Source organism: Rhinoraja longicauda, chromosome 9 (genome assembly GCF_053455715.1).
Source record: "Rhinoraja longicauda isolate Sanriku21f chromosome 9, sRhiLon1.1, whole genome shotgun sequence".
Lineage (NCBI taxonomy): Eukaryota > Metazoa > Chordata > Chondrichthyes > Rajiformes > Arhynchobatidae > Rhinoraja > Rhinoraja longicauda.
The window spans coordinates 11188362-11205011 of record NC_135961.1 but is presented as its reverse complement, the minus strand read 5'-3'; the positions used below and the strand labels follow the sequence as shown (position 1 = coordinate 11205011).

Sequence of the window (16650 nt, the reverse complement as noted above, 5' to 3'; positions counted from 1 at the left end):
TCTTGGACGTAGGTGGGGAGGGATTTAACCAGGGGGATAGGTACCAGCATCTGCAGTTATTTTCTTATACAAATGATGGAATACTCCTCACTTGCCAGAGAAGAGCAGCTCCAACAAGACTCAAAAAAGTTTGATATTTCCAGGACAAAGCAAATGTGGAGTTTAGGACAGAAAGTGCTGGAGGATTTGTCCCCAAAAGGAAGGAACATAATGCAAAGAAAATTAAAGTCAAGAGAGCTTGAAGGATTTGAACTGAAACAAGGACATGGAACCATTTGCAAAAAATATTTTTTTGTTTATTCTGTTGTGTGTTGGAGAGATGGTATCAAGTAAGTAGAGTAAACTTGACTACACTTCTTCCCACCTTGTTTCCTATAAAAAGTCTATCCCCTACTCCCAATTCCTCCGTCTACGCCGCATCTGCGCCCAGGATGAGGTGTTCCATACTCGGGCATCAGAGATGTCCTAATTCTTTAGCAAACGAGGATTCCCCTCTTCCGTTATAGATGAGGCTCTCACCAGGGTCTCCTCTATATCCCGCAGCTCCGCTCTTGCTCCCCCTCTCCCCATTCGTAACAAGGATAGAGTCCCCCTTGTCCTCACCTTCCACCCCATCAGCCAGCGTATCCAACAAATCATCCTCCAACATTTCCGTCACCTCCAACGGGATCCCACTACTGGCCACATCTTCCCATCTCCACCCTTTTCTGCTTTCTGCAGAGACTGTTCCCTCCGTAACTCCCTGGTCCACTCGTCCCTTCCTACCCAAACCACCCCCTCCCCAGGCACTTTCCCCTGCAACCGCAGGAGACGCAACAACTGTCCCTTTACCTCCCCCCTCGACTCCATCCAAGGACCGAAACAGTCTTTCCAGGTAAGGCAGAGGTTCACCTGCACCTCCTCCAACCTCATCTATTGTATCCGCTGTTCCAGATGTAAACTTCTCCACATCGGTGAGACCAAACGCACGCTCGGCGATCGTTTCGCTCAACACCTTCGCTCAGTCCGCCTTAACCAACCTGATCTCCCGGTGGCTCAGCACTTCAACTCCCCCTCCCACTCCCAGTCTGACCTTTCTGACACGGGCCTCCTCCATTGTCATTGTGAGCCCAGCGTAAATTGGAGGAACAGCATCTCATATTTCGCTTGGGCAGTTTACACCCCAGCGGTATGATCATTGACTTCTCCAACTTCAGATAATTCCTCTGTCCCTCTCTTTCCCCTCCCCCATTCCCAGTTCTCCACTGTCTTCCTGTCTCCTACTACATCCTATCTTTGTCCCGCCCCCTCCCCTGACATCAATCTGAAGAAGGGTCTCGCCCTGAAACGTCACCCATTCCATCTCTCCCGAGATGCTGCCTGACCCACTGAGTTACTCCAGCATTTTGTGTCTACCTTCAATTTGAACCAGCATCTGCAGTTATTTTCCTACAAAGTTGAATTGGAGGTCAGATCATAACGCAAATGACATAGTTTTGGATAATTTACATTTTGTGGTGAGGTGACGTTCAAGAATGCATCAAAGTTGTACCAACTTAACAGATAACTAAGGTTTAATTGAATGCAAGGTTGAGGAAAGTTTCCAAGCTCAGCTGCAATGAAAAAGATCCGGGTTACATACTGCCTGATTGAGGCTGGCAAGTAGCCCAAGCGGAAGAGAGAGACATCAAGGCAGAGGTTTTCATCAACCTAAATTGATGGTTTTACTCGCTTATTCGGCCGATTTATCAATGGCTCAATGTTGGTTTATCAGTGGCTTAATATTGGTGAGCAGTCTTGATAGACAATAGGTGCAGGAGGAGGCCATTCAGCCCTTCGAGCCAGCATCGCCATTCAATGTGATCATGGCTGATCATTCTCAATCAGTACCCCATTCCGCTATCCTTAAGAGCTCTATCCAGCTCTCTCTTGAATGCATTCAGAGAATTGGCCTCCACTGCCTTCTGAGGCAGAGAATTCCACAGATTCACAACTCTCTGACTGAAAAAGTTTTTCCTCATCTCAGTTCTAAATGGCCTACCCCTTATTCTTAAACTGTGGCCCCTGGTTCTGGACTCCCCCAACATTGGGAACATGTTTCCTGCCTCTAACGTGTCCAACCCCTTAATAATCTTATACGTTTTGATAAGATCTCCTCTCATCCTTCTAAATAGCAATGACATGAGGCAATGGGAGAAGATGGAGCTGCAGTCAACATCATAGGCTTTTGCAATGTTAATGGATGGTCAACACAGGAGTGTTTCAAAGAATTTCAAAGATTACTGTATGGTGGAGAAACCATCACTGGAAATACTCTGGTAATACACAGCAGGGTGGAAACCAGACCTAAAACAATCTAAAGACCAGGTTACCAGTGGCATAACTACAGACCAACTCTAAGATATAGGTCAGACAGGTAAGATTAAAGAAGAGTGATGATTGATTAGATCAAGGTCGATTTTTGTGAAACACACGCGTACACACAAACAATGTTCTCCATACAATAATTCAGAGATGAACACCATAGAACATTGCTAATTGACCACTGATTAAACTACTAATCCCAACTTTAGTCCTGATGATATTCGTTTTTCTGCTGGCCACAGATAAGGAATGGCACTTTAATACCCAACGTTAAAATTTCCAGTTTCAGGTTCTTGGGTGTCAACATTTCTGATGACCTCTCTTGGACCCGCAATACCTCAACACTGATCAAGAAGGCTCACCAGCGTCTCTTCTTCCTGAGGAGACTAAAGAAGGTCCATCTGTCTCCTCAGATTATGGTGAACTTCTACCGCAGCACTATCGAGAGCATCCTTACTAACTGTATCACAGTATGGTATGGCAACTGCTCTGTCTCCGACCGGAAAGCACTGCAGAGGGTGGTGAAAACTGCCCAACGCATCACCGGTTCCTCACGCCCCTCCATTGAGTCTATCCAGAGTAGGCGATGTCTGCGAAGGGCGCGCTGCATCGTCAAGGACAGCTCTCACCCCAACCACAGATTGTTTACCCTCCTCCCATCTGGGAGGCGCTACAGGTCTCTCCGTTCCCGGACCTGCAGGTTCAGGAACAGCTTCTTTCCTGCGGTCGTTACCTTACTTAACTCTGCGCTTCGGTGATTGCTGCCATCCCCCCCCCTCGGGCACTCCTCCCATCAGTGACTGATCTCGCTCACCGGAATTTCCACTACCGCTACTGAATTACTGTATATATTATATATTTTACCATTCCATCGCATGCACTGTGGTTAAGATGTTAACTGCATTTCGTTGTCTCTGTACTTGTACACTGCACAATGACAATAAAGTTTGTATTGTATTGTATTGTAAAATGGTGACTGTCCAAGTCCTGAAAGACCAGGGAAATTCAATAAAATAAACCAATCTTCATTTCTTCTGAAATAATAAGATTGAATATAATGCAGTTTCATACATGAAATATCTTCTACAGGGTAAATAGAGCATTGAATTACCTTATCTTTGTCCCGGAAAAGCGATGCCTTGTCTTTCGGATATCTTGGCTTCATTGAAGGTTCATAGTTCACCATTCGGAAAGCATTGCTGTGTTTTAAATAGGTGCTGATCCAATTGGCAGCTTCATCACCACAATCTCTACCTTCTATATCGCATCCCCACACTCTTTATAAAAACAACAATGGTTTAAAAGAAGAGAAATTGCTTTGAAATCTATGTACACACATAAAATTCATGTCCACTGATTCTAAACTTCTCGACTCATGAGATATGCTTTCTTTCATTCACTTTCAACTGATTTCCATTATCTCTGTTATCCTCTTTTATGTTCCAAAAAAACAATATTTTATAGAGATTCAGCATGATCTCTTTGCTTTTGTTCTCTGTGCTTCTACAGCCAAGATCGGTTTCTCATCTCCTGTCTCCCTCAAAGATTTGGGTGCATCTCAGATCCTGGACTCACTTTAGAATTGTCCCTTTAATATTATTTTACTCTTCCATGTTCTTGCCACCAAAATGTATCATTTTGTGCTATGTTTCATCCACAACCTTCAGTTCATCCAGCTCTCTTGACTATATCTCTGTGAAATATATTAATGTCCTTCTCAAGTTTTGTGTCACTTCAGATTTTGAAACAGTGTCCCCACATTGAAGTCCAAATCTAAATGGGGTTCAAAGTAACAAACTTTGGCAAATAGCACTGCATACCTCAAGAAACAATTGTTCACTGTGATTCTGTTTCCTGTCCCTACAATAATGTACACAATCAACATTAAACTTATGTGGCCCTGCACTATTTCAAGTCGTCAACTTTATTTGTCACATATATATACACGATGTGCAGTGAAATGAAAGTTGCAACACCTGCGGATTGTGCTAAAACTACAAAACAGAATAGAAAAAAAAAATTTAACACAAAAAATAAATTAATACAGTAAATTAAATTAGTCCCTGGTGATATGAGAGTTAACAGTCCTGATGGCCTGTGGGAAGAAACTCCATCTCATCCTCTCTGTTTTCACAGCGTGACAGCGGAGGCGTTTGCCTGACCTTAGCAGCTGGAACAGTCTGTTGCTGGGGTGGTAGGGGTCCCCCATAATGTTGCTGGCTCTGGATCTGCACCTCCTGATGTATAGGTCCTGCAGGGGGGTGAGTGTAGTTCCCATAGTGCATTCAGCCGAACGCACTACTCTCCGCAGAGTCTTCCTGTCCTGGGCAGAGCTATTCCATCAACCAGATTGTGATGTTTCCGGACAAGATGCTCTCTATAGCCCCAGAGTAGAAGCACTGAAGGATCCTCAGAGAGACTCTGAATTTCCTCAACAGGACAGTTTTATTTATTCCAAATATTTGTATTCAGTTCTGCTATCCAATTTATTTTATGATATCTTCTCAAATAGTTGATAAAGTCTATTTGCGCAACACTAGCAGACATTGTCCTCGTGAACCCAGTCTAGTATCAATTTTTAAAATCCAATAGTTAGATATAGCACAAATTGCCTTTAGCAAATTTGAGTTTATTCATCCACACTTGCCCAAATGACTTTTAGCTTGGTTCGTGATTTTCATTTCTAGCTACTTTCAAAATGGCCCATGTTAATCGGACTGCCTGTATTTGCTGGGTTTATCTTTACATCTTTTATGAATAAATAACGCATGAATAAATTATTATTATAATTATTTGAACACGAATGGCGTGATTGTAAATTTTCAGCAATCTGTCATCACCTGAGTGACTAAGAAAGATTGAAAAATAATGGCCAACCCTGCAAGTTAAGTCCTACTTCCCCTCAGCATCCTAGACATGGCACTTTATCAGCCTCAAATACAGTAAACCTTTCTAGTATCTCACATTTTAGCCAATGCATTAGCATGATCACCTTTTATTATGACTTTGGTAGTATTGACAAAATTAATCAAAGCTTTAGTTATCCCTTTACCTAACCACAACTTTACAGTCAGCGATCACACATGGGATTCTATTAATATATATGCAGAAAATCTCCATAAAATCAAGAATTATTACATTTTAAAATGCGAAGGTATTTATTTCACAAAATGCTGGAGTAACTCAGCAGGTCAGGCAGCATCTCAGGAGAGAAGGAATGGGTGACTTTTCGGGTCGAGACCCTTCTTCAAACTGAGTTAGGTCTCAGGTCTTCAACCTGCTGAGTTACTCCAGCATTTTGTGAAATAAATGCCTTCGATTTGTACCAACATCTGCAGTTATTTTCTTACATTTTAAAATGCAGTGTAAAGCAAGAAGGGATGCCACTCATGATGTTAAAAACACATATGTTCTGTTGAAAATGCTGATTTTAGGATGGTTCGGTTTTTAAAAAGAAACCATTTTTAAATGCCAGGACAAACCCCAAGACAGTTCCTGGGAAGATGCCACAGATTTCAATTTTATTGCCCCCACTTTGGCAATGAATAACAGCCACTGTTGCCCCTGGATGGAAGCATGCGATATTTAATGGCTTGGAAGTACAGAATGAAAATCCAAAGCTGATCTACAATTTTTATTCCAATGAGGCTTAAATTTATTTGAAATTATTCATTTACAGATATATCATTGTATTCTGTAAATCATACCAATCTTAAACTTCAAGCAAAGATCCCAAAGATGAAATATAAACTTTGCTTTCAGTGTAGTGATTCAATTAACTGCAGAACAAAGTCCATCTACATATCAAGTATATCTTTCCACCATTAAAATTTCACAACTTCTAATGTTTGCTCAATTATCTCTTTGAAGCAAAGCGCTTCACTTAAGGAACACCGCCTTCATGATTTAGGCAAAAGGAAGCACTTTTAGGCACGGATATAAGTATTGGTTACCTGCACATCTTCACTGGATTTGATCTTGGCAGCTTCAAAGGAACCCTCAGTTCTTCCATACCTGGTGCATTAAGGCACAGGTAGCCATTTTCATCTGATACGGTGACAAGCACCAAAGTAGGTTCCACTCGACCAGTAATCATATGCCATTTCTCATCCACGATTAGCCACTGCCTAGAACATTAAAACAAAATCAATCTATTAGCAAACACAGATGTATCTAAAAAAAAGAGGCTCCCAAACATGATCAGATTTTTCTGCCACACACTTTCTCTGCTGGATAAATGCATTGAATAAATAATGTTTTACACCTCTCTCTTTTCTAACTTGATCATGTCAGCCTAAGGCTTCACCTACATTTCTGTACTTTCTGCCATTCAGGTTTATTCAGTTCTATGGCTCATATGTTTCATATCAAATTGAATATCCTCTGATTTCCCCACATTTCTATTCTGTAAACACCTAGCGGCCCTCAGGCACCACTGTAATTTAATCCCATGCAACCATATAAAGAACATGCAAGAACAAACATGTAGTGTAAGAAAATAACTGCAGATGCTGGTACAAATCGAAGGTATTTATTTCACAAAATGCTGGAGTAACTCAGCAGGTCAGGCAGCATCTCAGGAGAGAAGGAATGGGTCACAAAATGCTGGAGTAACTCAGCAGGTCAGGCAGCATCTCAGGAGAGAAGGAATGGGTCACAAAATGCTGGAGTAACTCAGCAGGTCAGGCAGCATCTCTGGAGAGAAGGAATGGGTTATTTCCTTCTCTCCTGAGATGCTGCCTGACCTGATGAGTTACTCCAGCATTTTGTACAAGAACAAACATAATCGCCATTCTCTTGAACAAAACTCTTTTCATAAGTCCTTTTCCTATCCCTCCATTTCTACTTTAACAGAAACTAGCAAGGTATCGGTGTGATCAGGACTGAGCAGTTCCTTTATGGTGAACATTGCCTATTGCTCCTCACCCCTTCATCAACCATACTTAAAATAGTTGCTTTGCAACATTTTGTTTCGATCACGGAACTCCGATTAATAAAAAGGTTCCTAACTGCAGTCTCTAATCAGGTATTTACACTTTTTAAGCCACACAGGGTAATATTTTGCATGCACAATCATTCAAAACAACCCTTATTACTTCTTTACAGTGTAAATACAGATATTTCTGTTTACATTTGATCTGTCTTTGAAAAATATTTAAAGAAGGATTGGTCAAAACATACTGGTTGATAAGAAATAACGTGTTCTTATTTCAAAACATTGCATCCTTTCTATTTTTCATGGAGACACAAAAAACTGCAGACATAGGAACCCTGAGCAAAATACAGTATTGGGGGAAATTCATCGGGTCAGGCAGCATCTGTGGAGACAAACGACATTTCGGCCAGGGTAAATGGAAAAGTGATTTTTTAAACTTTAAAATGTCAATAACTTAAAAAATATAACACCAATTTCAAGGAAACCACTAATGCACACCCCAGGACAATGGTGAGTAAGGTGGGCCTAAAATTGTCACGCTATCGTGTATCGATTTGGCTGTATTTTGGGATCAAACCAACAAATCTAGATACAGACAAGATGAGAGTTTTAATAATATACTAGACCAACGGGACCCGTCGGGCACATTCCTCATAGAGGGGGGACAGAGAAGGCGAGAGGGTGTCACTGACCTCGGCCAGCACTGCATCCAGAGCGAGCCATGGACGCAAAGCCTCTCCTGCATTGGTCTAGCACCGTCACCGCCCCCCCACTCAATCCCCCATATCCCCTCTACTCCATCCCCCCTACCCCACTCCCACTTCCCCCTCCCCTGCCCCAACCCCTACACCCCCCCACTCCCCCCTCCCGTCCCCCCACTCCCCCCTCCCCTCACTCCCCCCTCCCCTCCCCTCTCCCCTCATTTCCCCCCTCCCCTCCCCTCCCCTCTCCCCTCACTCCCCCCTCCCCTCCCCTCCCCTCACTCCCCCCTCCCCTCTCCCCTCATTCCCCCCTCCTCCCACTCTCCCCTCCCCTCTCCCCTCAATTTTTTTTGCTGTTGGGAGAAATTAAAAAGGTGCTAACTTTTGAAATACTCTAATTTTCTTTGCAACTATTACTTTGGAAGCATGCTCAGTAAAGCACTCTTGTTTGTGGACATTGTTTTTGAGGCAGTTATCATTGCGATGCATTTTTAGTTTTGTGACTCTGCCAAAACCATTTTTGTCATTTCACCTAGACTCCAAAGTAAAATAAGAAGCATGTAGCATATATCAAAGTGGGGGAAATAATTTTAAAATGCCCACGTCTTGTTCATTTTATTACCTCAGGATATCTTAAAAGTAACTGCATTTTGAAAGGTAGTCACTATTGCAATGTAGAAGGTGCAGTTGTGACTGTGCAAACTATTTTAGCCTATTTGTATACAGATATTCATTTAGTTAAGCCATTACTGTAACAGGTGGCAACCAACCAGCTGAGCAACAGCTATCAGTTCTAATGTTCCCACAAAGCAATGAAATTGTTGAAACATGTTGCTGAGTAATCTCTATATACATAAGATATAACTCATGCTGTTGATTAAAAAATAAAAAACTATTACAAACTTTTAGTTCAATCAATATCAATTTTGCTATATTAATCTTTAGTATACCATAGTCAAGTTTGTGTCTCCTAATGTACTCATACACAATGAACTATTGACAAGTATAGAGTTAAATTAACAGCCCTCCATGGTGTTACAATCTTTCATTACGTCTTTCTACTTCTTCTACTGAAAGTTTTCCATCATGTTGAATTTGCACATACCCTATCTGGTTAATTGCCTGGCCATATTATTCTTTAGCAAGTATAACTTGGCAGAACTTTGAATGTATTATCGCACAGTCCAGTTAGGCACTCCCCATATCTACACCCACACATCTTCCACCAGGAGAGCAATCAGCAGCAGGATCTCAGCTGAGTTTTCTTAAAAAGCACGCAGTCACATTTAGTGCCTTTTCTTTCACCTTCGCTGCTGTTAGTTCAGTCAAAGCTAAATGTAACCATAACGAGAGGGCATGTATTCATAACAAGAGGGCATGTGGAATTCACAAATCAAGTGGTGAAGTAAGCGGTATTTTAAATTCAATTTTTAAAAGAAAAATAGACTGACGTTGCAGAAAAGTAAAAATTACCAATAAATACACAACAAATAAATAATTAATAAAGCACGCGAGAGTGACAACATTGAAGCATTTTAAATATTTTGTCAGATCAATTTTACAGTATTAATTTATTTTATTCCCACATTGCACAGGAGAAGAAAGCAAAAGACTGTTTATACCGTAGATAGACACAATAAGCTGGAATAACTCAGGCAGCATCTCTGGAGAGAAGGAATGGGTGACGTTTCGGGTCGAGAACTTTCTTCAGAGATGCTGCCTGAGTCATTACAGCTTATTGTGTCTATCTATGGCATAAACAATCTTTTGTTTTCTTCGGCTTAAGAGCTCTATCCAGCTCTCTCTTGAATGCATTCAGAGAACTGGCCTCCACTGCCTTCTGAGGCAGAGAATTCCACAGATTCACAACTCTGTGACTGAAAAAGTTTTTCCTCATCTCAGTTCTAAATGGCCTACCCCTTATTCTTAAACTGTGGCCCCTTGTTCTGGACTCCCCCAACATTGGGAACATGTTTCCTGCCTCTAACGTGTCTAACCCCTTAATAATCTTTGGTTTAATGTCCCACCACATCGTCACTGTCTTCATCAGCATTAACTACCTTTTTTTTACCTGCATTGCCTGCTTTGTTAACTCCATTCCTATTTGTCTTGAACCAGCTATTTAAATCACCTCAAAGAGCTTCACAGCTCATAATTACACATGATAAATTAGTGCACCTTAGGGTTTCAGCATGTTTACGGTCGCTTTGCTATTCCGAAACAACGAAATCACCGGGACAGGATGAATCTTCATGACCGGAGGTGACAATAACCAAGAGGACACAAAGTGCTGGAATAACTCAGCGGCTCAGGCAGTATCTGTGGAGAACATGGATAGCAAACGTATTGGATAGGGACGCCTATCATATTCTCCAGAGATGCTGCCTGACCCGCTGAGTTACTCCAGCACTTTGTGTCCTTTCGTGTAAACTGGCATCTGCAGTTCTTTACATAATAATACCCTGCTCTACTTCACTGCCACCACAAATAATAAACGTGATCCGTGGAAATATCTGATATGAGATTAAGCCTTTCACAATTCAAAGATTTCCAAGATCTCCAGTGGAATTACATATATTATTATACAATTGCATGATAAAGGTCAAGTCTCACGCCAGACACTCCCTCTTCTCCCCTCTCCCAGCAAGCAAGAGGCACAAAAGTGTGAAAACGCACATCTCCAGATGCTGTGACCGTTTCTTCCCAGCTGTTATTATGCAACTAAACCATCCTATCACCAACTAGAGCGGTCCTGACCTACCATCTACCTCATTGGAAACCTTGGACTATCTTTTATCGGACTTTACTGGAATTTACCTTGCACTGAATGCTATTCGCTTTATCCTGAATCTGTACACAGTGGACGGCTTGATTGTAATTATGTAGTCTCTCTGCTGACTGGATAGTACACAACAAAAAACATTTCACTGTTCCGTCGTCGTCGTGGCTATCCCTCGACGTCGAGGATGGCGGTCTACGTTCCGTTGTTTTTATGAACTCTCAGGTGGATCATGAGTCCAAAGTTGAGCGATTGAATCAAGTATTCACCGCTTCCGTGCGGGTTCTTGACTAGGAGCTCCCAGCCATCACGTAGCCTGCTTCCGGCGCCCTTCCCCCATCGTCGAAAGTCATAATAATAATAATAATAATAAACATTTATTTTATATAGCGCTTTTCCAAATGCTCAAAGACGCTTTACAAAAACAGTCAAGACATAAAAACAAACAAACGAACTGTCCTGACGGAGAAGCGGCGAAAAAATAGCGCCAGCGTCCTCTCACGTCAGGGTCCGGCAGTAGACAATAAAGAACACAAGACACACAATTACAATTTTTAACACAAACAGCCATCACAGTGATTGCTCCAGACACACCCTCACTGTGATGGAAGGCAAAGAAAAGTCTTATCTCCTCCTCATTCTTCTCCCGTGGTGCCACGAGGCGATCGAGGCTCCCGACTTTTGAAGCCCCCACCGGTCGATGGAAAGTCCCAGGGCCGAGCCGAGCAGGCCGATGAAGGTCCTGAGCCCCCACCGGGCGATGGAAAGTGCTGCGGCCAGGCCACGCAGGGCGATGAAGGGCCTGCGAGCGGGTCAATCAAACCTCGGGCTCCGGGGCGGTCGAAGCTGCTACGGCTGGAGCTCCCGAAAGCCAGTCGCCAGCCAGGGACCTGCGAACTCCAGATGTTGCAGTCTGCAGGGCCCACGGCCGAAGCCTCCGAGATGGTGAGTCCAGGCCCTGTGACCGGAGTCTTCAAGGTCGATCCCAGCTAGAGGCCGCCGACTCCACGGTGTTAGGCCGTAGCGCGAACGGAGACACGACACGGTAAAGGTCGCATCTCCGTTGAGGAGGAGATTGGAAAAAAAAGGTTTCCCCCACCCCCCTACCACCCCCCACATATACAAAGTTAAAAATAAACCAAAAGAAACATTTAAACGATAACAAAGACAAGTCTTGAGTGAAGTTTTGTGCTGCTCACAGAACGAAGACCCCTGTGCGCGTGTTTGTTTAACGTGTACTTGATGTTGCACTCCAAGAAGCACGCGGTCCTTCACAAATCAATCAACTAATTCCAATGGCAAGGGAACCAAGACGATTGGAGCTGATAGATCTGTTGCAGCCTTCATCCACCTTCACAGCCGTTGAGTTCAAGATAACTTCGTCCGCCTGGTCCATCGTTGAGGTCTCGTAGGTTGGATCGTTCTTAGTCTGGACCCTCATCCTCGACCTTACCGCCATGGGTGGCCCTACCAGAAGCTAGTTCTTCCGACGGTATCACTCTCGGAATCATGGGTACACGCAAGCTCCTTCACCACGACAAGGTGAACGACCCGAAGTGGTTCACTGTACCACAGTACACATGACAATAATAAACAATGCTACACCATCTATAAATATAGTTTCATAAATAAAAGGGGCCACAGTTTAATAATAAGGGGTAGGCCATTTAGAACTGAGATGAGGAAAAACTTTTTCAGTCAGAGAGTTGTGAATCTGCGGAATTCTCTGCCTCAGAAGGCAGTGGAGGCCAGTTCTCTGAATGCATTCAAGAGAGAGTTAGATAGAGTTCTTAAGGATAGCGGAGTCAGGGGGTATGGGGAGAAGGCCGGAACGGGGTACTGATTGAGAATGATCAGCCATGATCACATTGAATGGCGGTGCTGGCTCAAAGGGCCGAATGGCCTCCTCCTGCACCTATTGTCTATTGTCTAAAACTAATACCATCATAACTCTAGCAGGCTAGCCTTCTGCTCATTCTCAGCTGATTGGTTTTAAAATATGAAGCTCATAACCTTACCACCTCTGGTAGATTGACTACATATGTCCCAGCCTCTCCTGCACCCTGCCATCCAACCACCCAGATCCCTCATCTTCATCCCTCCAAGATCACAAAAGCACTTGGATTTAGTTTAGATTAGGAAGGAACTGCAGATCGAAGGTATCACAAAATGCTGGAGTAACTCAGCAGGTCTGGCAGCATCTCAGGAGGGAAGGAATGGGTGACGTTTCGGGTCGAGACCCTTCTTCACAACTGCAGATGTTGGTTTACACCGAAGATAGACACAATATGCTGGTGGAGTAACTCAGTCTGAAGAAGGGTCTCGACCCGAAACGTCACCTATTCGTTCTAACCAGAAATGCTGTCTGTCCCGCTGAGTTACTCCAGCATTTTATGTCTATCTTTAGTTTAGTTTATTGTCACACGCACCGAGGTACAGTGAAAAGCTTTTGTTACATACTAACCAGTCAGCAGAAAGTCTATACATAATTACAATTGTGTCGTCCACAGTGTACAGATACATGATAAAGTGAATAACGTTTAGTGCAAGACAAAGTCCAGTAAAGTACAATTAAAGATAGTCCAAGTGTATCCAATGAGGTAGATAGTAGCTCAGGACAGCTCTCTAGTTGTGGTAAGACTAGACTTGTATACACTGGAATTTAAAAGGATGAGAGATCTTATTGAAACGTATAAGATTATTAAGGGGTTGGACACGTTAGAGGCAGGAAACATGTTCCCAATGTTGGGGGAGTCGAGAACAAAGGGCCACAGCTTAAGAATAAGGGGTCGGCCATTTAGAACTGAGATGAGGAAAAACTTTTTCAGTCAGAGAGTTGTGAATCTGTGGAATTCTCTGCCTCAGAAGGCAGTGGAGGCCAATTCTCTGAAAGCATTCAAGAGAGAGCTGGATAGAGCTCTTAAGGATAGCGGAGTCAGGGGGTATGGGGAGAAGGCAGGAACGGGGTACTGATTGAGAATGATCAGCCATGATCACATTGAATGGCGGTGCTGGCTCGAAGGGCCGAATGGCCTCCTCCTGCACCTATTGTCTATTGTCTATAGAACAAAGTCCATCTACATATCAAGTATATCTTTCCACCTCCTGTACCTATTGTCTGTTGTCTAAGATGGTTCAGTTGCCTGATAATCACTGGGAAGAAACTGTCCCTGAATCTGGAGGCGTGTGTTTTCACACTTCTGTACCTCTTGCCTGAGGAGAGAGGGGAGAAGAGGGAATGACCGGGGTGAGACTCATCCTTGATTACGCTGGTGGCCTTGCCAAGGCAACGTGAAGTGTAGATGGTGTCAAGGGAAGGGAGGTTGGTTTGTGTGGTGGGCTGGGCTGCGTCCACAATTCTCTATAATGTCTTGCGGGCTTGGAGGGAGCTTTTCCCAAACCATGCTGTGACGCATCCCAAGGATACCTTTACACGTTAAGCTCCTCTTGGCATTACAAACGGTAGTAAGTTTTGAAGTAATTTACTCGTGCCAGAAAAAAGTTTCCACACCCATCATTCCTCTTCTTGTTGTTGATTTTAAAGTCCTGATTCAAACATAACAATTCCTTCACTGCCACCTATTAGAACAATACTAGACCAAGTGGAAGGTATTTGTTCACAAAATGCTGGAGTAACTCAGCAGGTCAGGCAGCATCTCGGGAGAGAAGGAATGGGTGACGTTTCGGGTCGAGACCCTTCTTCAGACTGAAGAAGGGTCTCGACCCAAAACGTCACCCATTCCTTCTCTCCCAAGATGCCTCCATGACCTGCTGAGTTACTCCAGCATTTTGTAAATAAATACATTCGATTTGTACCAGCATCTGCAGTTATTTTCTTATACTAGACCAAGTGGACCCGTTGGGCCCAAACCCCTCCTGCATTGGTGCACCACCCTGTCCTCCCCCCCTTCCCTGTCTCCTCAACCCCCCCTCCCTCCCTCCCCTCTCCCCCCTTTCCCTTCTCCCCCACCCCTCCCTCCTCCCCTCCCCCTCCCCTCCTTTTAAACTTTAAAATGTGAATAACTTTAACAATATAAGACCGATTTCAATAAAACTACTTGCATTATCACTAAAGTGACAATGGTGAGTAAGGTGGGCCTAAAATTGTCGCGCTATCGTGTACCGTTTTGGCTGAAGTTCAGTCACAAACAAGATAACAAACGAGAGTTTTAGTATATAGATTTTCTAGACATCCGTGGGCGAACCCCTCTAACTCTTAAAGCCTGACCTTGGAGGTCACAATTTCTAACAATCTTCTTTGCAAAGTCAACGTCTTATCCCTCTCCATTTCTTAGAAAAGGCTTTATCTGATCGTTTAAAGTAGGGCAATATTTAGTTTCATGCACGAGTAACCAGAGTAAATAGGGAAAACAATAGTGATGGGGAACAGCCTTGCTTAAATTGCAGCTTCCTTTTGAAACCTCGCAACAGAAAACGTGAAACAGGAAACGCCCCGAATATCTACAATTACAGTCCAGCCGCACAATGAATGAAACACTGCACAAATAACTGCTGTTCAACAAGTTCAAAGTCAAAAGCTTGCTAAACTAACCTATGGTCTGCCTGGGTGCGTGTTTGAAAGTGCTGTAGGCAATGTTGCAGTGAAGGCAGTACAAAAGTCAATGGCAAATGTCCAGATATTTAATAAATGGGACATTTCCAACAGTGTTAACTTATGGCAGTGTTATAATAAACAAGAAAGTGAGTGGAGTGCCATTGCTGGCAATAAACAAGCCTTGCAAAGCCAGACTTGGAGTCTGCAAACACTTCTTAAAGAAGTATCAAGTGGGCAGGCAGGGGCTGCAGATGCCGGTTTAAACAGAAGATTGACACAAAAAGCTGGAGTAACTCAGATGCTGCCTGACCCGCTGAGTCACTCCAGCATCTTCCTCGCAAAGTCAGAAAGTTGTGAAGTACCTGTCCTTCAGCGGGCCCTTCCTCAACCCCAGCTCGTAGACCTCCACCTCGGTCAGGGGGATGCCCTTGCACGACTTGACCGGGTAAATGAAGATCCTGGAGATTTCCGCCACTTTCACCAGTTCAGGCTGCTCTCGACTTGCCCGGACAGTTTCCCACAGGCGCCTGGCTCCGAGGAACCCCAGCCCCAGGCCGGCGACAGCTCCCAGCCCAGCCGCCAGAGCCAGGACAGTCCGCCTGGTCCCCACCGACCCCCCTGGCCCTCCTGGCCCTCCTGGCCCGGCCAAGCGATCCATGGCCTCGCAGGCAACGGGTTGGGTTGGGTTGGCTCAGGTCTCCTCTCCTCTGTCTTCTTCTCTCCTCTCCTCTCCTCTCCTCTCCTCTCCTCTGCTCTGCTCTCCCTCTCCTCTCCCTCCTCTCCACTCCTCGCCTCTCCTCTGCTCTGTTCTCCTCTACTCTGCTCTCCCTCTCCTCTCCCTCCTCTCCACTCCTCTCCACTCCTCGCCTCTCCTCTCCTCTGCTCTGTTCTCCTCTCCTCCTCTGCTCTCCTCTCCTCACCTCTCCTCTCCTCTCCTCTCCTCTGCCCTCTCCTCTCCTCCTCTCCTGCCCTCTCCTCTGCTCTCCTCTCCTCTCCTCTGCCCTCTCCTCTCCCCTCCTCTCCTCTGCCCTCTCCCCTCCTCCCCCCTCCTCTCCCCTCCTCTCCCCTCCCCTCCTCTCCCCTGCTTTGGCCTCTGCTCTGCTGCCTGTATGTGTATTTAAAGCGGTCGCCACACAGTTCAGATGCCACCGACTGCCTGCCTGACTCCTTCTCTACCCCTTGCAGAGAGGCGCAGAGAGCATCCGAACCCCCTGCCGGCTGTGTTTGCAGTGATCCAGATTCCAAGGTCGGTCCTCCTGGGCAAAGATCCAAAGATCCAAAGCTGCTGCAAGCGGTTCTGAGAAACTGCCGGGAATCCTTGTGGCCGTCAGCAGTA

At 44.5% G+C, this 16650-nt stretch overlaps 1 protein-coding gene across 1 annotated transcript in view; it reads right to left on the bottom strand.

Annotated features, from left to right (window-relative positions):
• The window catches only part of marc1 (mitochondrial amidoxime reducing component 1), a 37711-nt gene extending 21409 nt beyond the window's left edge, over positions 1-16302 (bottom strand). The window contains exons 1-3 of the mRNA XM_078405781.1: positions 15677-16302; positions 6297-6470; positions 3455-3620 (exon numbers count right to left, since the gene is read on the bottom strand). Of these exons, the coding sequence (XP_078261907.1) occupies positions 3455-3620; positions 6297-6470; positions 15677-15972 (636 nt within the window). The 5' untranslated portion in view covers positions 15973-16302. The remainder of the gene's footprint in view (positions 1-3454; positions 3621-6296; positions 6471-15676) is intronic.
• Between the last annotated feature and the right edge of the window lie 348 nt (positions 16303-16650).